A 26,109-nucleotide genomic window follows, 5' to 3' on the forward strand; every position below is an offset into this window, starting at 1 on the left:
TCTATACATATGATTTCTGCGAGAGGCACAAAAGTTGTATTTAATATAAGCAAACCTCCTGAGAAATAAAAGAAATAGAATCCATTTATTAATTGCCTTCTGCACTGAATACCAGGTGAGCCGAAAGGAAACAAAAAATGCCTCATTCCTTCGATTCTTTGTTAAAACATTTTACATATGCTGTGTATCAGTATGAGTAAATCCCATTTTTTAACAGTGGAAAGAAAAATGAAGAGGAAAAACATGTAAAAATTCTACAGCCGAGAGTGCCAGACTGCCAAACACCCAATCCTTAATCCAATATCTCCAGCTTCTCACTTGCTGAATACATTCCCACAAAACTGATATACCCGCCTAGGGTATAACAAGCAGCTCAAAAAACGTAAGGGAAATTTCATTGTTGCAACAATTTGGTCAGATGCTTCTCTCGGTCTGCGAAGAACTTTACAGTTATCGCTTTTAATAACTGAAAGGCTGCGAGAGTGTGTGTGTGCGTGTACATATATATTTATGGCCTATGTGTGAGTGAATGAAAGTGTGTGTTTGGGTGGGTGGGCGTTAATTTGCAATCGAGTCTACAATTCTCACTCTTTGTTGTTCTTGTTGTTGTTGCTGTTGTTGTTGCAGTCAGTAAAAAGTAGAAAAATTAAATACGCCATAAATCAATTTTAATTACGATGTTGTTCATAAAATTGTTTCTATTTATAAATTTGCTCTGCCCCTTTGGCTGTTTACCAATTGTATTTCAATTGTATCAAAACAAAAAAATTCAACTGGGCACAATATAATAGACTATATATCAACGATATAAGCACACGATAACCACATTATATATTGTGATAAATAAATATATACATATACATACATGTATGTATATATTGGCAAGTTTCTATATAATTCAATATGACTGCAGTTCAACCTTAGACACCAACTGTAAAATCGAATTGACTTTGCTTGCTTTCGTTCAGAGTGAACCAAATCGGCTTTGCCTCTGCCTGAGAACTTAACAAACACTTTCGAGTATGCATGTGTGTGTGCGTACGAATGTATGTGTGACTGCAAATGTTATCATCAATAATAAAATATCCGCAATTGTTTTTACATTTTCTTTTCAGTGCTTCAACTGAAAAAGAAGCTTTGCCCAAATGGGCTCACACACATACACACATATATATTATTTATAGCAGCTCTGCCTGGCCACAGAAGAACATTTTCCGAGCTCACTTTTGCTCAAATTCGAAACGAAAAAGAATTTTTCATATGCTCCATCAAACCATAAATCAGGCCGCAAAAGTCTAGTTGAAGCTGCTTCTATGATGCACAATTGAAGTGCTTCATTTATGCCACATGAGGCTGCAGCTCCGCTTAAAGTTTTGCTTATTAAGTAATTTTCCTTCTATAGATGCATACAAGTCAATTTCCAACTGGAGTTTGGTTTCGTTTATGGGAAACAGAATGGGTTGTGGCTTCAGCTAAATTTCCCTGCATTGCCTGATCTAACTGCTCTTAATTAGTCAAGCTTTTAAGGGCAGCTAAATCTCTACACTGGAGTTTTATTTCCCTATAATAATGTCTTCTGCAATTCACAATATCTCATAATAACACTCCATAAATAAGAAGCCCCAATATAACCAAAGTAACGCTAAGTTTCACTTGAGGCATTTGTAGATAGGTCGCCTTGTGAATCCGTGAACTCCTCTTTAGTTACTGCAGTCCCGTCTGTTCTTATTAGCTTCTATAACTGCAGTGCTGTGGAAATCTTATTTTCCCTTTACGACTATAAACAAGAGACGCATAATTTTCCATTTTAGCTGTGGCCCAGGGGCAGGTCCAAAGAATCCTTTCTGACACCTCAAATGCTCGCATGAATATGAAATTTGAAATGCTGTCAGTTGTTATTAAGAAACTTGTTTGGGTTGCGAGCAGTTCTATTGTTTTTAGCAGTGTGGTTGCTGCATGCATGCAGCAAACAGAAGGCAGCAGGCAATGTATCACCTGTCGTCAGCTCAGCTGCGCCCCCACCTGTCGCATTGTCAAGAATTTCTATTCTTGTGACAGTGCAGTTGCAGCTACAACAAAAATAGCTAAGACCCAACAGCCTTTCGATACCCCTTCGCAAGGGCCAAAACGGGTATATTCCTCGACACTGCCACTGCCAGAGACTTTGTTGACTGAAATGTAAGGCTGTAAGGAAAACATGCAAAATTTAGACGCGAACCAGTATTTGGCAGTCAGTATATTTCTGTTACGTCATTCTATTTTGATTTTTTTTCTTTTCATATATACATATATTTTTTTTTTGTTACTGCAGAGGGAGCTCAGAACAGTGGAAATAATTTGCTGCTGTTGTTGATTCCCCAATGTTCAACCTGTTGTGCGAGTAGTGGGTGGGTGGGTGTGTGCGTGTGTAGGAGACTGCTGTCATTGATAGGGCATCAACAGCCAACAAGCAGCAAATGTGAGCCGACAGCGTCAGTCGGCGGTAGCTAATGTGCTTAAATTTGCCAAAGGCAACAATGCACACTGCATACACACACACACACACACTTACACACACACACGAACACAGAGGGGGATAGAAAACAGAGACAAAGGTACAGATACACCCACATCCTATTACACATGCTACTGCGAACTGCGAACTGCGAACTGCGAACAGCGAACAGCACGCTGATGAATACTGAATACTAAAGCACACAAGAGGCTGATTTTTAGAAGCAAAACAAACGAAACGAACAGAAAGCAGCAAAACAAAAAAGAGTTTAGCACTCATCATGTGTAGAATAATAGCCAGCTGCAACAATGCTTGTTGCAAGTTGATTAAACAATAAGCTCCAATTAAGGCGAAAAACAAATGAAAACAATATACTCGTGTTCTACTCACTATTATGGCCAAATAGTATCTATAGGCATAGGGCAAGGGTCCATCACCTTTCATAATAAAGTTCTGCGTGCGCAGAAAATGATCACGATATCGCGGATGATAGCCAATCACCTGTGTCACCTGATCACATTCATCGAGATCATCCATATCAAAATCGGTCGAAGCGCACTGCAAGCAGAAACAGAAACGGGAGCACAAAATTCTATTAAAAATCATTTTTCATATAGAAGCAATAAATAATACGTACACCTAATAATATACTTAAGTATTCCTTATGGTCAATTGAATATTAATAAGCCTAATAACATTAAATACGACATGGGGACGGAGTGAAATTTTTCATTATATACAATGCAGCATGAATATGTTTACGTTTACAAATTAACGCACAAGAACAAATCAATTATGTTTGTAGTGTTAAATTAAATACTAATAATAAATTAAGCTATTAATATTAAATATGTAAAAATGATTAATAAACAAAACGTATTGTTAAACCTGCGTTGTATATCAATCTATTACGTATGCCTATTATTCAGTAATTTAACGTTCAGCTAAAAATATAATTTAATATTACTATGTATATTGTATTACACATTAAACGAATTTACAGCCTTAACACATTACGCATACGACTAGTAATCAAAAAATGCGTACAAAGTAAATATGCTGAATTTAATATCCGACGAATGCAAATATATAAATGCATTTATTGCAACGCTGCGTATGCGTAATATTCCTATAACCACACATATATAATTATATTGCAAAAGCGACGTGTAATCAATGTCTGTATGTGAAAAAATGCATAAAACGTATCCATAACAGCAAAAACAATAAAATAAATAACACGCACACACACAGACAGGCATACACAAAACAAACAGCTTTTTAATCATGAAACATTCGAAATGAGCAGTTTACAGTTAACTTGATATCCTGTTGCGCGCACAAAAAGGCCATCGCTTTATTGAGTCCTCCGGATTGCCAATCAATAAACAGTTGCCATGGCAAGCAGCGTCCAGTGAATTGCATTTCGCATCAGATATATGAGTAATGCGCCTTTTTAGTGCACGAAGGCCAAAGGCAAAAGGCTAAGCCAAACAGGCAACAGCAACAGCAACGGCAACGGCAAAGGCAAAGGCAAACATTGCTCTCTATTACATTATTACTGCATACCAGAGCTCCTCTAAAGCTGATTGCCATTGAACTGAATGGCCGTACCTCCGCACTGGCCCATTCATAAAGCCAACTTCATAGAGGCAAGTTCTTAAGCTTCAGATTTATTAAAATTATCGCTGCAGCACAGAGATGCACGCAGCTGAATTGAACAGGTTACGAAAGGCTAAATATGTTCACAGGGAGAGCGAGAGAGAGAGAGAGAAAGCAAGATAGAGAGAGACAGAGATAGGGAGAGAAACTTGGCCAAGTGAAGGTGGAGGAGCCAACAAAGGTGAAATGCTTGCAATGAAAGATATGGCAGGGACAGGACAGATTCGACTTTAAAATGACTGACTAGGCTATACTGATAAGCTACGCTATTGAAATAGAGTTGAAGGACCTAGCTATAAAGAACCATCAGCAATCAATCAGGCAGCTACAAAAAATGCTAAATTTGTCCTCAAAAGAAGCTAGCTGCTCAGCACTGGCATGCAGATGCTGGAGATGTTCTTTTGAAGTAGCTATTAAACAATTAGCAATACAAAAGCAACGCTCAGAGGCTGCCATACAGATATATAATGTATGTATATACTAAATCTACTTATAAAGAATGATATACATATATATGTACATTTATAATTTGCTCATTAAACAACACATGTTTATGCAGCAGCGTTTTTCTATATTTTTATCTGCTTGCCGCTTACTCAAGCGCTGGCTGACTGTGAAATGTTAATCAAAGTTGTTTTTTCTTTTATTATTTCATTGTTGTTGTTGTTGCTGGTCGTCTAAACTGGGGCGATGTTATTAAACGTTCAATGACTTTTTTTGTTAGTTGTTTTGTTTTGTTTTGCTCTTTTCTGTATTTTGTTTTCTTCTGTTTGCTAGTCATTTCTTTGTAGTCGGACCTAGTTGCCTTCTGTTGCTTGATAGCGAGCCGCAATCAGCCAGTTGCCTATCGTTCTGTATATCATGTAGGCCTGGACTATATACATACATACATATACGCATATATACACATAATTAATATAATTCTCTAAAGTAGTTGCTAACACAATTTGCATACGAACCTATGACGCCCACTCTCGCGCTTTTAGCCTTATTCTAATATATAATCAAGCCAAACTTGGCAAGCGGTTCAATCACAGCTGAAAATTCAATCAAATCTAGCCGTTGATTTGTTTTTGTTTTCTACGCTTGACTTTGAAGCAAACACCCACAGACGAGAATCAACAAAAAATGGAACTGCCTTATAATATGTTCATTATAATCAGCTGCGAAAGATAAAATAGCCCCAGTCGACTAGAGGTATAAACTAACTTGACAAGGCAACAACTCCGCAATATTTTTAGCTTCTTTTATATATACTATATATACATCTCGAGAAATTTAAATTATTAAATGGGTATCAAATTATGATCCACTTTTAAGCAACATTTTCTAGATTGACTTGAATTTCGATTACAGCTGCAGCACTTTGTTGTAATCCCAACTTTGTAGTTCAGTGTTTGATTGCCAAATGGCAACACTCTCACATAATTAATTATGTTTGATGTCGAGCTAGACATATTTTCGCTGGTAGCCAGGCAGCGGACATTAACAAGTGCCGAACTAAGCATATAAACAAGACATTCCATTAATCAATCTGATTTATGGCCAACTATTCAAATGCAAATTGATGTGGGCTGCACACACACAGATCGTGGCCATTCATTTTAGAGAAATATGTAAATAGTTTACTCTACTCCTCCAATTCGCAAATCAAAAATTTATTCAACTGCTCTAATCGCGCGCCAAAAATCAACAAACTCAATTTCCAGTAGAGAAATTCTCTTTGAAAGAACTTTGCAAAAACAACAAATAATTGCAGGCTCTTGCTCAAAGACGACTTTATTTTAGTTATAGAAGTAGAAATTGAAAAATTTTAATGATTAAAGCGAGTATATGGTTCTTTTTTCTTAAATATATACAGTAGATAAGGGCGAGAGTAGAAGAATAGAGTCTGGAAAGTGTTTAAGAGTAAAAGTGTATAAGATAACAAGCGTAGAAGAGTAGAGCATGATTCTAGAACAATCTTGCATACAAGTATAGTATAGGGCGATACGAGAGTCAAAATACAAGATTGCGAAGGTATTAAGGAATACAAAAGCATAACTCTAACAGTTTTACACTCTCAATTTATAAGAGTAGTAAAGTTTAAAATATAGGAATATATTAGTAAGAAAGTAACAAGTAACAAATTCTGTAACATTTTTCCATAGCTAGCACAAGTTAAGAGTGTGTCATATTCGAGCATTCCCGACTGGAGTACTCTGGCCTGCTGTTGGTATTGTTGTTTTATTCGCGTTTCGCTTTTATTTGCATTCGGTTTCCTTTTTTTTAGCATTTTAATTGGCAGCTCGTCGTTAGGTGGCGCCAGAGCAAATTGAAGGTTCGCAAGAAGTCGTCAGACTTTTTCGCGCTTTGATGGGAGGAAGAGGAACGAAAACTCGTTGACAAATTGCGTAAGAAGCAAATTATAATTAATTAATATACGTTAATTGAGTATAAATTACTGAAAGCTGTTGCTGCGCCTCTTCGATTCAGTTAGGAAAACAAGTCTACAAATTGTGGGGTATAAAGCTGAGTGAATGCAGCGCAGTTAAGAAAGTGTAGTATAAGACAGCAGCACGGAAAATAGCTATCACACACACACACGCACACACAAACAGAGACGCGCGCTTTGATGGAAGAGAAACCGGTTCGCAAAGTAAAACCACTTTGACTTTGGCTTTGGCTTATGGGAGCAGAGCTTACAAAGTGGCCACGGACCAGTTGGTTACACAGAAACAGCGGTAGGAGGAGGAGGAGGAACAGATGAGTGGGACGGGTGGCGTTTAGCTGGCTGGGCCAAGTTTAATGGACACGAGTATGTATGTAATCAAGTGTGTGCTGTTCCAGGCAGTTTCATTGTCAGAGAAAGAGTTGAATGCTTGCACCAAAGAAGCATTGCAGGGTATTCGTAATTCCACCAGACTCATCTCTGTTTTGCCTCTAAAACTCGTTCGTCCGCATGGCGTATACGTGATGTGGTGAGTGTTTTGTTTTGCTTTTGCTGTGAATGCACTCTGATGTATCAATTGACTGAAGTTCTTCTCGCTCTCGACGTCTTCATTAGGGACGTATACTTTGATAAATATGATAAATAGAGAAATAGATGGATGGACTGATAGCTAATAGATATATAGATAGATAGATATATCAAGAAAATTTTGGTTGCTACTCACTTGCCCATACAGATATTGATAGATAGACAATTACATAAATAGTTAATTAATTAATAAGCACAAAGAACTTTCCTTCTCTCTGGCTCTCACTTTTCTGCCTATTGCTCCAGAGTTGGAGTTCAACACAAGTGATTTTTATTTTACAGTTTACTTTCTTGTTTTTGTATAAGAGCTGCGCAAAAAATGTATATATATAGTAAACAACATGAGCATAGGAAACACAAAACATTAAATGGAGGTCAACATTAGAGGAAGCGACTCTTGCTCCATATGAATGCGAGACGTGACTGAGCATAATTTATCGCTACACACATTTTAATGTTGTTATTTTTATGATTATTATTATTATTGTTGATGTTGTTGCTGTAGCTGTTGCTGTGGCTGTTCTGAGGCAAACCCAAACCGAAAGCCAAAAACTGAAAACTGAAAACTCAAAACTCAAAACTGAAAAGTGAACAGCGAAAAAACGAAAAAGCGAGAGACCAGGCCCTTGCTTAAGCATTCATGCATAAATTTGAGCATAATTGAGTGGACTTGAAGTAATGTCAGCTTCTAAAGCACAACAGGCGATACTCTCGGCAAGGGCAGCACAGAAGGGGGAGTTCAGTTCAGTCGTTCGTTCATCCATTGCCTTGATGACAGACGCGGCAGCCAGCTGGCATTTTAATTATAAAATTGAATTACATAAGCAAACACAAAGCCGATATTCGTCGAGGTGACTAATAATTACACTGTTTAGCAAAGTTTCTGCCACTAGAGTCGAAGGGAAGGCTCGCCTCGTGAAGTTTGCGAGACAACAAATTATTCATTGTGATGTGTCATCAGTTCGCCTTCAGCTAAAATTAGAACTCAGGCCCAAAGTCAACAGAAGTCGAACAGCCAAAAAGACTTTAGAGTACTCAAAGCACTCCCTGGTCTTCTGTCATATTCATGTGTGTTTAACAATTTGCAGTAGAACAGATATTACTTAACGAAATAGTTAAGGTAATCCGAATTTTGCGCTTTGCCTTTCATTTCTGCGGTTTCACATAACAGTTAATTAGCTCTGCTTGACTCATTTAACCTATACAAATCTGTTATATAAATGACATCTGCTATACTTTGTTATTATACATGACTGTTATACATTACTATTATACACTGTTGCTGTACAGCTTCTGGCTGTCATACAATTCTGTTATTCATCTTTAGTATAAGGATCTCTTATACTTCGCTGTTCTACATTTGTGTCAGCTATACGTAACTGTTATACACACGGCTCCTAGATCACACAGCTCGAACCCTTTCCGTACCCTTTCCTATTGAGTCTAGTGCCCAACTTGACATTGCTCAGTCTAAGAGATTCAATGGCCCTACAGAGTATATATATTCCCGGAAGTGTTTACGTGCGAAATCATAAAGCGTGGCGCTTACAAATGAGACGTACTGTCAAACGGTCTTCTTCTTCGTTTACAGTGCCTGCAATTCTGCGCAAAAGTGCTGTTGTTGCTGCTGCTGCTATTTGTGCTTCTATTTTCAGCTTTTCTCATGTGGTTTTTTCCCCTTTTTCTTTGCTCTCTTAGCTTATGTTAATTTGAGTAATTAATTATTGTGAGCTAATTTTCATATCCTCCTTCACAATAATAAATAAAGAGAAACGAGAATAAAGCAGGAAAACGCATGAAGTACAACATAAATAAACCAAATTAAATAATTTGCATAATTAGCACATGACGAAGAGAGTTATATTTCAGTTGTGATGCCTGCTCCCGATGTCAAGAGGAGTATATGTGGCTGTGGTGTGCAGAGCTGATATCTCAAATATATATTGGTGTCGATGCATGTCTGATGATGATAATTTGGAGGTGTAGTTATATAGCTATTATCATCATGAGCGAGTATCATGCAGTCAGTTGCACCCGGTTGCGATGCCCTAACATGTTTTCTTATTGTTTTCTTTTTTGACTGACAACTTGATTTACTTTAGTTTTTCTGCTTTGCGGTTTTCACTTGATGTGGAAATTTCATTGTTGTTCTATGTTTTTGTTTTCATAATATGATGTTGTTGATGTTGTTGTTGTTGCAGTTGCTGTTGTTGTCGAGTGGGCGCGAGGTTTCGCTTCAAATGTCAACAGTAGTGGCCTCAACAAATTAAAACAAAAGCTGGTAAACAAGCAAATAAATTAGCATAAATGGTAGACAGCTCAAAAAGAGAAATAGCAAACAAAATAAATAAGTAGGTAGAGATAGCCGAGCAGTCAGACAGAGATAGCTAGACAGGTGAATAGGTAAACAAGTAAAGTGGAAAAAACGACAGGTGCTAGAAATGCAAACTAAAATAAGTGTCTATGAAAACGAAATAATAATAATAATAATAAAAGTACAGAAAAGAAAAAACGAATGAAGAAAAAACAACTACTTGAAGGAATTATTTGTGCACCCAAAACCCATCGAAAGTGTTAAAATGAAGTATATTAGTTTCTGTACAAAGGTGAGACCGACCCCATAAAATAATATATGTATATATTCAGACAACTCGGCTCTCTATCTTACAGACTAGAAGAGCTACTATTATTATATTATTCACTTGTAAGTAGGAAATTTAGAAAACTAGAAAGCTGTGTATGCACAGTGCGGGCATATCCTAGTCAATCACTCCCGACTTGAGCACTCTTACTTTGTTTCTTTATATATAATTACACTCATATCTCTGTGCGAGTCTCGTTTGTTGCATTATAAACTATTTGTAGCTAATAAAAACGCGCGTCTAGACGTGATAAACTATAAACTCATAAGTGCAGTACACACATACATACATATATATACATACAATTTATATATAATTGGATTTTGTTCAGCTTATAGTTGGAGCTTAGCATATTAATTTAGGTTTATTTGCATATGAATGTAGGCGCATGTACATACATGCCTCTCATACAAGTATGTCTATTTATATATATATACATGTGTATATAGTGAGAATTGTGTGCTGTTCCACTTACAGCGAGAACAATGAGCAGAGCAGCTGCATCCTATGCCGTAGCCATATCTCCGTTATATTCTTATACGCATCGCAATCACTGTATATTATTCAATTAATCAACTGCATTCATTCAGTTTGCTGTTCAAATATTTGGAGTATAACAAAACCTTTTCAGGCACTCTGCCAAAACACAATTTAAAAACTCTTTCGCTTATCTCTATTTACCTTGTGTGTTTCCCTTACTCTTCTTCTTTTTGTTTTTGTTTTGTTGTTTTTGGTATTGTTTTACACAGTCGAGCCACTGTATTTTTCTGCAGCTCTTGTTTCTTTTTTTGCAAATGCAGGCGGAATATGGCATCCAGTTCTTATGAGTATATCTATATATACATTTATATGTATGTATGTATTTACACTCAGTTGCATGGTATCGGTAAGTACTATACATGTTTGCAAGTGTCTAGCAACTGCCAATATTGACAAACTCCTCGCTCTCTATGTGTGCGTGAGTGTGAGTGTGTGTGTGTGTGTGTGTGTGTGTGTCTCTGTGCTGTCCATGTAGCCAATTTTGCCAGACAAATTTAGCCTTTTTTAGCTAGTTTTCAAAGTGCACTCTGTCTCTTTGGTGAAAACCTTTTAATCCTTTTTCCAGCCTGTTGTTAGCTGCCTTTGCCATTTCACTTTTTACTGGCTGTCCAACTTATCGATTTTTTGCATTCTTTTCTTGACTTTGTCGAACAAGGATTTTTCCCTTCTCTTATAATAATAATAATAATAAATTCTAACAATAATACTGAAGTAAATGAAAGTAACTGTATAAATTAAAAAACGAAACGAATTACTACAAATTTAAAACCTGATAAGAAACTATTTTTTTTTTTGTCTGCTTTCTTTAATTTCCTCTTGCACGTCTTTTGTCCGCCTTTCTGATTTCCATCTGCCATTTGTTTTAACGTTAGATAGTTAACAGCACTGTGTGTGTGTGTGGGTGTGTGGGTGGGTATTAGTTAGTCACTGTGTAAGTTCGTGTGTGCGTGTGTATGTGTGCTTGTCTGGCACTCAGTTGCTGCGACACTTTGTCTACTGATAAAGTGCAAACAATCGAAGCTCTAAAGGCAAAACAATAGCAATACAAACACAAAGACACGAACAGACTAAACACAAGTGCGGCAAAGTGTGGCAAATTATTATTAGGGTGCATATTATTGCCAGTAATAGCGACGACAACGGCAGCCACAGCGATGACTACGACAACAGCAGCAACAGCAGCAACAGCAGCAACAACAACTGTAGTTGAACTAACAGTAAACGGACAGACAGCCAAGTCCCAGCTGCTCCTCGCCCTGATAACAGTTTATTGATAAGACTTGGCATACTTATACACGCTATGATTTTGCTTTATTCATTAGAGACTGAATCAGCGACAAATAACCGTAGCCAAGGAACTATAGGGATGGATAGAAAGTGCCCCGTATTTATGTAACGCGGAGATGGTTTAGCCTTTGATATAAATGAAAATTGTATAAAAATACACAGAGCGATGGGCAACAATATCAAAATAAACAGATGTGCACCATTCGCACTCTGGCAATAATCCAAAAGTCATTTGCTGAGTGACGGAATAACGACATGGCACACTGACTGACTGACAGAGGGACTGACTGACTAAGAGATATTGATATATGTCTGACTGACAGCAGTTCCTGATTGATTGCTTGACCTAGTGAGAGAGCTGAATAGAAGGGCTGAGAGAGAGCAGTTCGACTGATTGCCTAAATAAGTGAGAGTAATACATCTCTTCCATCTGACTTATTCGGTAATATTTACTGATTGACATTTCTACAGGGTGACTGACTAACGTGAATTGACTAAATGATTATCTAATTGATTGATTGTTTGACGACAAACTAACTGACTTTTCAGTCTGTTTCACTAAAATGTGATTGAAATCTAAATTAACCGAATTCCTTATACTAGCTGATTGCCCAACTGATTGCCAGATTGATTGACTGATAGTGATATAGTGTTTGTGAGACATACATATATTTAGATACTGTGACTGTCTGATTGACTAAATTTAATGGTTGACTAATGCAGCCTCTGCTTATCTAGACCGAATGACCATCTGCGTGTCTGATTCACCATCTGGCCGAAATGCGCAACGGAAAATTGCATCAGATTAGTTTTGGTTACACTTTAGATCGACGCAAAACGAATTCGAATTCGCCAACATTTTCAGCATTTTCAGCGTTTTAAGCATTTTCAACATTGCATCTCATGATTTGTGCAATTTAATTGCAGATGCGGAAGTAAATCGAAATATTTAGTATACAAATTTATCTAACGCGCTTCGCCTCGCATTGCGACATGATTCAAATGTATTTTTGTTATTTATAAATTTATTTATATAGTATATGTTTATGTGCGAGAAGCTATAAAAAAGAATAAATAGAACATCTATCTATATGGCATGTGCGTGCCATTTAGTCAGCTAAACTCAATAATAGAAATAAATATTCGACTTTATTCGTTTCTTTTCTACGGTTTTTTTATGCATATTTAAATTTATATTCTTATTATATTAAATTGGCTGAGTTTATAAACTTTTTTAAGGACTCGTAAATGCCAACCAAATATTCCCCACTGATTTATAAGAATGCAAAGTGAAAGTTAATTTTTTAATCAGGAGATTTCAATATGATTTTATGTAGTATTTATTTCTTAATTAATTGGCCTGAGAAATAGATATCCTATATTTTATGGGGTAACATTTTAATGAAATAGAGAATCTAAAGAGATTACTCAATCTTTTTACGACTCTATTTACCCTCTCTGCCCCTCTATCTGCATGTTTGTGTCTGTCAATTCATTCTATCCCTCTGTCTGCTTCTCTATCCTCTATCTCTAAGAGTCTTCTCTCCCTTTGTGTTTAATTTATTCAGTATGTTTATCAAGTTCTCCCTCTCTCTCTCACTCTCACTCTCTTTCTGTCTTGCTGTCCCTATGCAACAGATGAATTGACCTAGTTTCGTTCGGCTACACAATATTTTCTTCTCAAAATTCATTCAAATGCGGGCATATAGATATATGTATATAATAAATATATTGTTATCGTTTTAATTTCCATTGCTACAAATAACAGAAACCGAATAATTCTGAAGCTTTCTACAGCTTATCAAACTAGCCCAAAAATAAACTAAAAATCAGCATACGAATTGCGCAGTTTGAAATTCTCCTTTTATTCTCTTCCAATTAAAACTTTTATTTCATAGAATTTCACCCGCTGTTATAGTGAAAATCCACATGGATTCAGCTTATTCGCTCCTCTCCTTTTTTGCTGAATTGTGATAATATTGTTGAAGCGAAATCCATCCTGCATTGTCTAGCAAAACTATTTGTTTGCTGCTAAATGAAAAATACATGTGGCATGCATATCATAAAGGTATGCATGCATCTCTTCTCTTTTTATTTGTATACCCTAGCTTTAGTTAGGTCTGCAGAAGAGTGTTTTGCTAGTTGTAAATGTTACTTTCTTTCCAATTTTAAACTGAGATTAAATGCATTATCTTTACAGATCTATTTATGATTTGAAAGTTATATTTTCACTTAAAATAGTATTTATTGAAACAATTATATATTTTACTATAGTCTATTATTACTATTATTCGTTTCTTACTTCTTTTATTTTTGTTATTATGCTAGAGTATTTAAATGTGAGCATTGCTTTTTACGGAGTTTTTTCTATTTTTTTCTGTTTCAAAAATATTAAAATTTGAAGTCAAAGAGAGAGCAGAAGGGGCAGGAGGGAAGAGTGGATGCCGACAAAGGGAATCTCTCTCCCTCCCTTCCTCTCTCTCTCTCTCTCTCTCTCTCTCTGTCTCTTTTATACAATCTCTCTGTCCACTTTCATCTGAACAAGGCAAATATACGTGTTGCTAGCATTAATTAATTTAACTACAATTATGACATGATATGCGAAACATATTTGTATCTCTAATTAGTCTAGACTTTACAATGAAACAAAACTCGAATCTGATTTCTGTTGCACAACTTAACTTCGTGTAGGAATGTGTGTGGGAGCACACGTGTGTGTGTGTGTGTGTGTGTGTGTATAGACAGAGAGTTGAACTGGCCCGCAGCAATCTGCAAAAATTCAGTTAGTACATGAATTACACCGAAAGCCCGAAACAAACAGACGAGAGCAGCTCATTTTGATTGTTGATTTCCCTTAGAGCCGTTTAATCGATTTGCACGTGGCAAACACAGCCTCTGCCTCCCTTGCCCCTCTTTCGCTCTGCATGCAACCGTCTGTGGCAACAGTTTTGTGGCACTCAATTACACATGAATCCATTCGCAATCAGCGAAATAATTGTAATAAATGCGAACAATTTTGAATAGGGGCTAAGCATAATTGCGAATTTAATCCTATGGATCGATCCCGAAGGCAAATTAGTTGTTGAATTTCAAAAAATTAGGACATTAACTGGGTCGACCCCAACGATTGTGGTTTGCGGTAGATAAAGTGTCAAATAAAATCAAATCATATTTGGCGAGCGTAATGAAACCAAACAGTTTCAGTGCCCGTTTCGTTCTGAAAATATTTAAGACTACCAATATCTGAAGACTGGGATCAAGTTTGAAATTCATTGAGATTTTAGCTATTATATAGTACAGAATTAGATATATATAATTATTTTACTTACATCTTGTGAGATTTGTCCCATTTCCGCGTAATAATCAACAGCCCAGTACATTGGTGTGTGTGCGTACGTATATATAAGTGTATATATGTGTGAATCGCTGATAATATTAATTGTATATATGTGTGAGTCGACGAATACCAGTTCCAGTTACACTTACTGGTTTTTTACTGTAAAGGAAACTCGTCAGAGTCAGCTTGGCCGCTTTATAGCTAAAGGAGCTGCGCGACTCGTTGTCATTCACAATCTCTCTCGCTCTCGCTCTCTCTCGCTCGCTCGCTCGCTCGCTCAGTGCGCCGCTTGATTATAAAGTAAGTTTTCACTTGCAGAATTTCGTTTTCGGTGGAACGTCTCTTTACTCTCCTCGCTGATTGTTGTTGTTGATGTTTTTGTTGCTGTTGCTGTTGCTGTTGCTGTGGTTGTCGGGGCAATTAAGGCAACTGCCTTGGCTTTGACTTTTGTGCAACAGGCGGTCGTCGAAACGTGGGGCAACAACAAAGCTGCAGCCAGAGTAAATGGAAACAAGTCAAAGAAAGGCAGAAACGTCAACAACTTGAACTTCGGCTCTTGGTCAGGAGCTGCTTTTGTAGCTAAACTTCAAACAGAGGCTGCAGTCGCTGGCGTCGCTGAGCAAGCAGCTTGAGCCTTGTTAACGGATTATGATTCAAACACTTGTACGTATGGCTGCGATGCTCGCGCTTCACCCTCCTCTTCAGCTGTTCTCTAGCAACGCTTGACTCGCCGCATGCACTACTAATATAATTGCAACTGTTGTTTGCATTGGTTTTCATTGGTATCAGCTAGTCGCCTGGCCGAAATCACTCTCACTCACGTCTGGCGAGCGAGATAACTGCAAAAAGAGGAACGAAACTGTTAGCTATGCTAAATAAAATACGACATTATCATATATGCAAAGCCAAAGCTAGATTATGGCAAAGACAAACAGATAAAAGCAGTCCAGTCGGTAGGGTCCGACTAGCGAATACCCCGCCCAGCACTGCTCTTTCAGCTAGTTTTGAGTTATTGAATAACTTGTAAACTTGCTCGATTAATAAAGTTTTCAGAGCATTTTACGTCCGAATGTAAACGTGTATGAAGGGACTGCCAAGGACATAATCATAATTAATATATTAAATTATATAATATATATTAAATTTAAGCTCTCTAGATAATGGGATGGATGGGCCATGGCGTCCCCCTGCTCAACAGTATGTTTACTCAATGGCATCTGCCACGCCTGCACACATCTGAACAAGGGCATGAAAGCCTGATGACTCAGTTAGGTTCGGCATGTACGAGAATCAAAAGTCGAATGACGTTTACTTTTCAGCTGGGTTTTAGAGCGTCCCTCTTTACATATACTTATATCATGTCAAATACATATATATATGTTTATACATACATACAAGCATATATAAAATATTCCTTTGTGTAATTTGTAACCTTAATAAGCAGCTTAATTGTTCATTGTGAGTCATGTGAAAACAACTGAAACAAAAGAGGATTTTTGTGTGCAATGTGGAAGGAGCTGTTGCAAAACATAAATGAAACACGTAGATCGCAATTAATCATATTATTTCGAGCACTATCTTTTGTTTTGGCACCAATCAGATGTTTACCATGCGTATACGTGATCCAAATGAAAACACAAGCATACGACCTGTTGGCCGACATCATTGAATATCAGGCAAAGTACTTTTGCCATTCTAGAACTAGTTGTTGCCGTTGTACTTGTTGCTCTACACAGAATACACAGAATATTTATGCTTGTAGTCAGCCTCATTTGCATTCTGTTTGCCCTTCTTCCTGCCTCCCCCTCTCTTGCTCTCTGTGGGGATAAACAAAATGCATGTGGCCTGCCTGATAAACAATTCAAATTGTTGTCGTTCATTTTCTGTCTGGGTGTTGGCTCTTGGCTGCTGGCTGCTGGCTGCTGGCTGCTGGCCAGTGGATGCCATTATAAGTTATTTCTTTGCTAATTAATAGGGTAAACCAATAAACAACAACAGATGCCGCAACAACAATCTGTCAACAGTCACCGCCACAAGTCAAATTTTTTTTATAAATTTTTCTGCCCTGCACCCATAGCAAAACGCCAAAGAGAGTATATTGGTTTCACTGCAAAAGAACTTCCACTCATCCATGGCTAGGTATACGAATAGATAGTTGTTCTTCGTGTATAATAGGGAGTCTAATACGATATAAGACTACATAGGAACAGAAGGTATAAGTCGACTATGACTGTATCACGAAACGAGTTTTCCATAGCTAAGGTATCCCCATAGTCGTGCTCTCTGCCATAAAGCCGTTTTACTTGTTTTTTTTCTTTTTGTTCATGCGGTTTTTTTCGGCGCGCATCTGTCAACAGCCGCAGCTGGAAATTGTGAGTGCTGCTTGACAGATCGACTGGGCGTGGCACAGCCTTCAGCCACGCCCACATATTTACATAGCTATATATAGAGTGGGCAGCGGATCAGAGTCGCTGGCACTGAGTGAATCGCTGAAGCGTTTGCCCGTCGCTATAAATTTATTAATTTTACAATAACAAATTCGAAGCGCAAAGCAACAACAAAACTGAAATAGAAAACTTTGCAGCGCTTTGTTATTTGAGTAGTGTTGTTGTAGTTGTTGTTTGCTTTATATTGTTGCTGCTGCCGCCTACAAAGTCACGTTCGCTAAGCATTCGCTGTTGACATTGCTGCTGCGCTGGCTTCGATCGAACCGCAAAGATTATAATCAATGCGATGATATAAATTACAAGTCCGACCCGATGTTGGAATCGCTGAGACGTAGCTTTTGTTTATCATCAAATTCAAATAGTAAATACGTAATAAGCTGCGACAAAAATGCACGAAAATGGAAGAGACTTCAAATCCGAATGAAATATGTTAACTAAAAGCAACAGAAGACATTTAACACATTCTCTATTGCTAACTAATATCATGAGCATTACAAAAATCACAATAATCATTATGATGAAGATGAACTAGCATAATCGTAATATGATTAGCATACTGCAGCAGATTACAATTATTTTAAGGCTGCTGATCATTAGTATGATGAGCATTATCAACTTGATGATCATTATAAACATGATTTGACGATCAGCAATATCATGATGCGATACTATTATAATAAACATCATTATCACAATGATCACTACTATCATCATTAGTTTAACAATTAGCATCATTATTATAGCAATTTTTATATATAAAGGTTAACAATAGAAATTATTATTTTAACTATTTAACATAGCAACTAAATATATTTAAAATACTTAACATTTATCAATTAATTATTGAATACAATATTTTATTAATAAATACCACAATTCCACTTCACTTCAACTAATCCAGCAGGAGATAAGCGATCCAACTGAAGCAACTCTGCTCTAGGCTCGCCTTTTATAGGGCTACAGAATATCATTCCGAATGAGGCCAGAGCTCTTGAGCCGCTGAGTTCGTTCGACTGAGCGACCTTTTATGCTCGCTCGCAGAGTAAACTGGGTATATTGGCTCTTGGGAGTAAGCAAATCGAATTTATGGTAGACAAGAGTCTTTCTCACGGAGTTTTCACCGCTATATGTACATTTTTACGGGAAATGTATCATGTATCATAAGTAGAATAGTTTATTGCCTATGTATATAGATTTAGCGATGAGCTCATTCCTTAATGGCTATGAAAAAGAAAAGAAGCACGGAAAACAAAGCAGTTGCTCATCGTAACGCCAAAGATTTTTTAATTTTTAATTTGAGCATGTAAGTGAGGGAATAAAAAAAAACTCTATCAAGTGAAAAGCAAAATTTGAAAGCCTCTTGAGCCGCCCGCATCCCAGTAACTGTCCCAAAATGAATCGCAACATCAAAATGTGTAATAGGGATTGCTGCGAGCTCAAGACGGCTTTGCAGATACGTCGAATGAAGCTGCTGATTGAGAAGCGGCTGCAGGAGGAGGCCAATGCGAAGCCCAAGGACATCATTGAGACGCCACAGGGAGAGCTCTACAGCTTCGACGATGTGCAAAAGATGGCCAATTTCATAATCAACAGAACGGAGAAGAAACCAAAGTTCGGCTTGATCCTCAGCTCGCATGTGAACATGCTGGCCGACCTGGTCGAGAGTCCGGTGGTACTTCAGTATACGGACATACCGAAGTTCCCGGTCAGCCAACTGCGCGGCAACAACTCCAAGCTGTTCGTGGGCCAGATCATGGGCGGCACAGTGATCGCTGCCCAGGGACGAATGCACTTCTACGAAGGCAACCCGGTGGGCAGCTGTACGTTACCTGTGCGCATGTTCAAGCTGTGTGGCGTCGAGTACCTGATTATCATCTGCTCTGCGGGGGCGGTCAGTGCGGAGCACAATGTGGGCGACGTTGTGGCTATCAAGGACCACATCAACATTATGAGCTGGTGTGGCAGCTGCCCGTTGGTTGGCCTCAACGACGCGCGCTTCGGCCAGCGTAACCCCTCGATAATCGATGCCTACGACGAGATGCTGCTCGCCAAGACAACGGAAATCAGTCGGGAAATCGGGCAAGATAACCGGGTAAAGACAGGCGTCTATGTCTGCGTAGGCGGCCCCGCCTACGAAACGGCGGCCGAGCAGCGCTTCTTTCGCAAAATTGGAGCCGATGTCATCGGCATGTCCATGGTGCCAGAGGTGAGTCCCGTCGACAGAGTCCTCATCAAACTCACTGATGCATTCACTTGTTTAGGTTATTATTGCCAAGCACTGCGGCTTGAAAGTGTTGGGCCTGACCCTAGTCACGCTTCCTGCCCATGATGTCGCCGTTCCCGCACACAATGAATATGCGACGCTACTAATGCAAGGGAAGAAAACTTGCATTGAACTCGTATCGCGTATCATTTATAAAATACAAAATAATTTGTAAACGAAATACAATATGCAGGAAAAGCTACAAAATAATTACTTGAGCAGTCGCACAGTGCGTATACGTAACGCTGCTTCTTCTTCTCTTCTCACTCCTCGGCCTCATTAGTTAATGCAATTAGTAATTCAATTTGTCTGTGATACATATACGCAGTGTAGACAACATGAATTATTATACAATATTAACGGCAATCCAGAGAATTTCACTTTGATTTTATTTCATAAAAGTATTAAATAAATTTTCATATTTTGATTCCATTTTACTTTGAGAGCAATACAAACAAAATCAATAAAATTACATTTAATTGTAATTAATCCAAGTTAAGCCTTGAATTGCACTCACTGGTATACACACATACACATGTGTGTGTGTGTGTGAGTGTGTGTGTGTGACTTTGGCTAGCACACGTTGCGTATACGTAACTTGCTTGCACATCGCGCATACGCAGCGTAAGCCGAGAGTGGCTACAAATAATGCTAGCTTCGCACTTATTGCTGCTAATTTCGACTGTTGCCGTGGCTACCACAGCTCTGACGTAAATTGCACACATTTGGCCGCACATATGTATGTATGTATATTTATATACATATTAATATACAAATTTGTATATAGACAGAGCGCACACACACAGAGGGCGAGCAAGCTTAAATGAGTGCTGTTGATTACTGCTGCGGTTTGTCATTATTACATTAACTAACGCTTGATAGCTTTTACCTTGCATTCAGGTTCAACGACTCTCTCATAAACAACAAATTGTGCAACAAAACAGCTTAATTAATAACACAACAGCCATAGATTCGTTAGTTGACTTTGTCTATATAAAATATTTACATGATACATAAATCTACGTCGATTTCTCAAGTTCCAGCCAGACGACTTGCTGGATGGGACAACCACTGGACATTTTGACATGGCTAAGTCCATCGGAAACAACATTTCATGACCACAAACTGCGGGGTCTCACATTCAAGGCAGTAAGAGGGAAGGAAGGAAGTAAATCTGCCATACTTATCTCTCGGTTGCCATAGAATACATATATATGCATATACATATATGCATATATTTGCTTGGTCAGTGCTCTGAGCATTGCACAATCTGAAACGGGAGAGGAGAGGGAAAGCAAACGCCAAAATCAAGGCATTTGAGAAATTTGTGCGTGCATTTCAATGTGCCAACAATTGAAATGCCCAAGCATCAGCAGCTGATTGATAGATGTATATATAAATCAGAATATATATACATATATACATATATATAAATAGGATAAGCGTATATATAAGCACTTGCAGCAAATAGTTTTTGGCATTGTTTCAATTGCTGCAACGTGCACATCTGTCGCTACTTTGTAAATTGATTTATCGGCAGCGGGAGGCGGGCAATGGGATAAACAGTCAGAGAGACAGAGAGACGGAGGGACTGAAAGACGGACAGCTAAAGGAAAAGACAGACACATAGTCGCTGGGTGCATTGCCAGTTTAAATGGCAGCACAGCTGCGCACTCTAAATAGCAATGCGTATCGAAATAAACTGCCTCATTTGCCAAATGCAAAGACAAATACATCAACCCAGTGAGAGAGAGAGAGAGAGAGAATGAGAGAGAGAACAGAGAGAGAGAGAGCAGAGAGTGTATATTCAGTTTATTGGTTAATAAATCATGTTGGTCAGTGTAATTAAAGCAGCGCTCGCTTTAATTGTAAATATTTTCACACAAAGCCTTTCTGTCTGGCTGTCAAAGACAGCAAAGATTGCCATCTCCCTTCCCGCATCTCTCTCTCCCCCTCCTTCTCTCTCGCCCTCTCTCTGTGTTAACTTTTGATATTTTGCAATTGTGGCCAACAGTCAAATAAAGACTTTCACCTCGTGCATCTTTTGTTGCATCCATGCAGCCTGCCCAGCTGACAACGTGTCCAAAACAGTCAAGCGGATGCTGGCAGGAGGATGGCTCAATATTCTATCTGCCATCACAATTATTTAATTTAAATATAATTTAACAATATATAAATTGTTTTTCTTCCATTCCCATGCCATTCTTCTTCTAGCCCATGTTGTTTTCCTTTCGAGCTGCACGACATAAACAACGAGTCACGCGAGTCGAAAATAGAAATGCAAATAGTATTTAAAACTATTTCGCAAACTTGCCAAATGCCAAGAGAAAATGTGTAAAGTGCCGTCGGGTATACACAGCTGAATGGCATTTGTTCACATGGAAGAAATGCCCCAATTGTATTGCAGGGGGGAAAATACGTTGATATATATATATCCTTGAAGAGCATGAAACCAATATACCTCACTTTTGGATTTGTGATCAAGCATTAGAGCTCAACTCTCACGTATGCCAAGTGTTCTGCTTGTTGATTGAGCTGCCACCTGCCACCTGCCACATACCACATGCCACACACTTGCATCACCCAGCAGGTAGCATCGAAATGAACTAATTGAATTTCCGTTTTGCTTGACTCAAGCATTAATGCTTCAATTAGCTGCCTAATCAACTCATTCGCAAATTAAAATCCATTTACAATATCATTAAACCTACTCGAAATAATCAAATATAACGCAAGATGCAGGGCACCCACCTCACACACACACACACAGACACCCATGAGCACACACTCGGGGGCAATTGAATAGATCAAGTGGCAGCCAAACTAATTGTAACTGATTCCCATTTACACAAACTAAATGAATACATATAAAAAAAAATATTAGTAAAAAATTTAATGAAATTGATTCTTTCTGATAAGCAAATCTTGTATAAAAATGTCATATATTTTAAAAAACAAAAGTATGTGTTTAGGTTTCTTAAATTATATTGCATATTTTAACTAATTGCTGAGTATATATTTAATATATTATTCACACAGTGAGAATGCAGATATATTGATTTTATTTTTGTATTTATTTATTCGACGGCTGCTTGATATTTTTGTACCCGTTGCCAGGTGCGAAGACAACAACAGCAGCAAGAACAACAAGTGAAGCCCAAATTGATTAGATTAACAATATATAATTCACAGTGTTTATAGCTGTTCCATCGTTCGTCAATCAATCTTGATTAGCGATATCAGGTTTTATTCCTATATCTCTGCCTACTGCTCCCACTCCTCGGTTCTCAGTGCGCATACCTGATTGCTCATTTCTCACCTGCTGCAATGATCGAGCAGCACCCAAGGTAAGCATTCGATTTTTGCATGGCAATCAATTAAGTGTTTCGTTTCATTAACTAAATTCGCACCTCAACCAGCAAATCGCTTTGCCATAAACAAGGCACTAAAATTGGCAGCACGAAGCACAAAAACGTTGGGGGCTCTAATTGAAAACGAGTTGGGAAAAACTGAGGCGAGCCGAGGAAAATATTCAGAATATAAACCACAATTGTAATGGGGAAAAGGCAAGGTGAGTGAAAATGGCGTAATTAAAAGCAAACTTTGAAGCCCAACAAAAACAAAAGCCAAAATAAAAGCCCAAATCGAGCTGCAAGCAGAGAAAGCAACAGCAAAATGAGGAATAACAATAATGAAGGCAGAAGGTAAAAGGAAGTGCATCAGTATGAACTGCCCGACTAGAAAATTCGCTAACCCACTTCTAACAGTCAAGCTAATCTTTTATCTCGAATCTACAAATACTTTTTGCAGAGATGTAATTGAATAAATGAAGATTGCTATCGACTTTTATGCTCATAGAGCATACTTGCTTACTTTACGACTCTTATATTCTTTGTCATTATACACATACATATGTCTGCTCATTCTTATAGTTGTATTTGTATAGATTCTGTTTCGCCATATAGACAGCAAGTCCTGACCAGAGCAACGCCTCCTTCTGTCTACTTATCCCATTGCATGCACTGACAGGAAACCAATATACCCACAGATTCATTCCAGAAGCTAGCATGCAAAGCCTATCTTATTTATAAGACTCTTACAAGCAAACATAGAATAACGGAGTTGAGAGTAAATGCAAGGTAAAGACTGCAAATTGAATGCTAAATTTATGAGACCCCTGTTTTTCATTATCAGATTTTCAGTGCGTGGGCGGGCTAGAGGAGAATGTTGGAAACTCGTGTAGTTGGCTTCACTCCAGCTAGGAGAGTCATCCAATTGGTGAATTGCTGTTGTTGTTGCTGTTCGTTTCTCCGGCTGTTGTTGGTTGCTGCTGTTGTTGCTGCTACTGATGCAAGTTCACTCACCTCAATTTGCGACCATAGAAATGACAGTAATGTGAGCAAAGTAAGCGAGCTGCCATCTTCCGATGCAAATGCCACATGCAGCATGCAGCATGCAGCATGCGACGCCCACTTCCTTAGCAAGCCAACAGAATTTTCAGCATAAATGAAAATCTTTGTTCAGCTAATGCCCATTGCGAATAGCCTATTGATTAATTTTCATTTGGTGTTCCCAGTGGCAGGCACTACAAACACTCAAGTAGCGCTTAAAATTCAATGAAATATAGTTACAGACAGACTTCAAGCAGTTCAGTTCAAGTGTCTGACTGCCGCACACACACACACGCACGCACACACATTGCAAGCTTAGCAACAGAGCAGAAGAAGAGAGGTCGCGAAAAACACATCCATGTATACAAATGTATAACAAAATAAAAACAGTTATTCAACTGCACAATATCTGTCTATGTATATACATACATACATAGGTATGTATGTATGTGCGGGGCGCTCTCTTGCGCTGTTGGCATGGCAACAATTGATATCATAATTGGCATAAACTGCTTCAGTTCTTCTCTTTTTTTTTAACTTTTTTTCGTTTTTGTTCTTATGTATTTTGTATTTGTGTTTTTGTTTTGCGCTTTCATTGCCCTAACCCAACTACTCTCTCACACATCTCTCTCAATAATATTCAACCTCTCTCTCTCTCACACCTAAATGTTAATGATTGAATGGTAGCTTACTGCAAATTATAAATACTTGCACGCACACAACAACTGTGTGTGCGTGTGTGCGTGTATGCTTGCGTTGCTGTGTGTGTCTCGCAGCTACAAAAACTAACGGCATCACCTGACTGCGGATTTAATTTATGATTTGTAATATGCATGTACATGTGTGTGTCTGTGTGTGTGTGTGTGCATGAGTACACTCTGATAATACAAAACATTGTAAATGCTGTGATTAAAAACTTCTTCATTTTTTGTTCTTTGTTTTTTTTTCAGCTGTTGCTAATTGAAAATCCAGCTTAAAAAGTTGCTCTTAATTAATTGAAAGCATGTTGAAAGGTTTCTCTGCAACTCAATATTACCATTAACTCAAAGCAGTACAGATTATCTCATAATCAGCTCTCCGAAGAAAGCTATCAGTACCCTACAAAAAAAGTTTGGGTCAAGTTGTTGACTTGTGGAATGCACAAACAAATATCAGAAAAAAGATTAGAGGTCAGCATTAACAAAACAAAGAAATTAACATGTCAAATGATCCGTAATTTCATACCCAGTAAACAACAGTACGAGTCGCTAATATAACCTGGTTTTGTACAGTGTACTGATGGGCATCCGCGAAATAACGGTTGAAAGCGAATTGAAGAATCTGCTGACACTTGCTATGTCGACAGCCACACACACACATACATGTATATTGTAGAATTGCAAGAGTTAATGAAATGAACGGCGAAAGAAGCGAATAAGAGGGAGAGAGAGAACGCGTAAAAAATTTGTTGCTTAATTTAGATTTGAGTGCGGTAGGTCAAGTGGCAAATTTTCTCAACAAATTTTCGGTTGTTTTTTGCTCTATGCTCGTTCGCAAAGTCAACGCGGGTATTTTGGCATCAGTCATACATGTTGCGTGTGTTAAATTCGAATACATGAGTTTCTAAATCTTTATCACCACTTGGAATTTCGAATATAACAGGGTTTAGATATAGCCAAGCTCTTTTAGCTTGCTTAGCAACAAGTACACGAGTAGCTTGCAGTCGGGTACAGCCAACTGATAGTATTCTGACTTATTGGTTCTTGTTCTCCTTACGCTCAATACAGTTAAAAGAACTTGACTAATTTTACAGCCAAACTGAATGCGGATTGAATGTGTTCAATCAGATTGCTCTTGCCCACATTTCCAATGCTCGCTCACACACACACAAGTGTATATACATACATACATATATCTAATACAAATACACAAGCAGGGTGGGAGGGCTGAATGGCTGACCAGGAGCTTAGAGGTTGCTAAAGATGCTACCTCCAGCATCCGCCTCACTCTTTCTACAACTGTCAATCAGTTGCAGGTCTCATCAAGTT

The 26,109-nt window shown here is 38.1% G+C and overlaps 2 protein-coding genes across 3 annotated transcripts in view; one reads left to right on the forward strand and one right to left on the reverse strand.

Annotated features, from left to right (window-relative positions):
• Sesn (Sestrin) overlaps nucleotides 1-26,109 on the reverse strand; it is a 31,980-nt gene that overhangs the window by 3,824 nt on the left and 2,047 nt on the right. Inside the window, exons 3-4 of one of the 2 annotated variants that reach the window (XM_018106641.2) lie at nucleotides 14,974-15,820; nucleotides 2,885-3,052 (exon numbers count right to left, since the gene is read on the reverse strand). In XM_018106641.2, the coding sequence (XP_017962130.2) occupies nucleotides 2,885-3,052; nucleotides 14,974-15,024 (219 nt within the window). In that variant the 5' untranslated portion in view covers nucleotides 15,025-15,820. The remainder of the gene's footprint in view (nucleotides 1-2,884; nucleotides 3,053-14,973; nucleotides 15,821-26,109) is intronic. The other variant, XM_018106642.2, reaches the window with a different exon arrangement.
• LOC108654998 (uncharacterized) lies at nucleotides 18,702-19,901 on the forward strand. The gene is made up of 2 exons (XM_018106643.3): nucleotides 18,702-19,634; nucleotides 19,690-19,901. The coding sequence occupies exons 1-2, from the start codon at nucleotides 18,822-18,824 to the stop codon at nucleotides 19,864-19,866; spliced, it is 990 nt and encodes a 329-aa protein (XP_017962132.1). The 5' UTR covers nucleotides 18,702-18,821; the 3' UTR covers nucleotides 19,867-19,901.

This window comes from Drosophila navojoa, chromosome 5 (genome assembly GCF_054131105.1).
Source record: "Drosophila navojoa isolate 15081-1374.11 chromosome 5, UAZ_NAV_1.0, whole genome shotgun sequence".
In the NCBI taxonomy this organism is placed as follows: domain Eukaryota; kingdom Metazoa; phylum Arthropoda; class Insecta; order Diptera; family Drosophilidae; genus Drosophila; species Drosophila navojoa.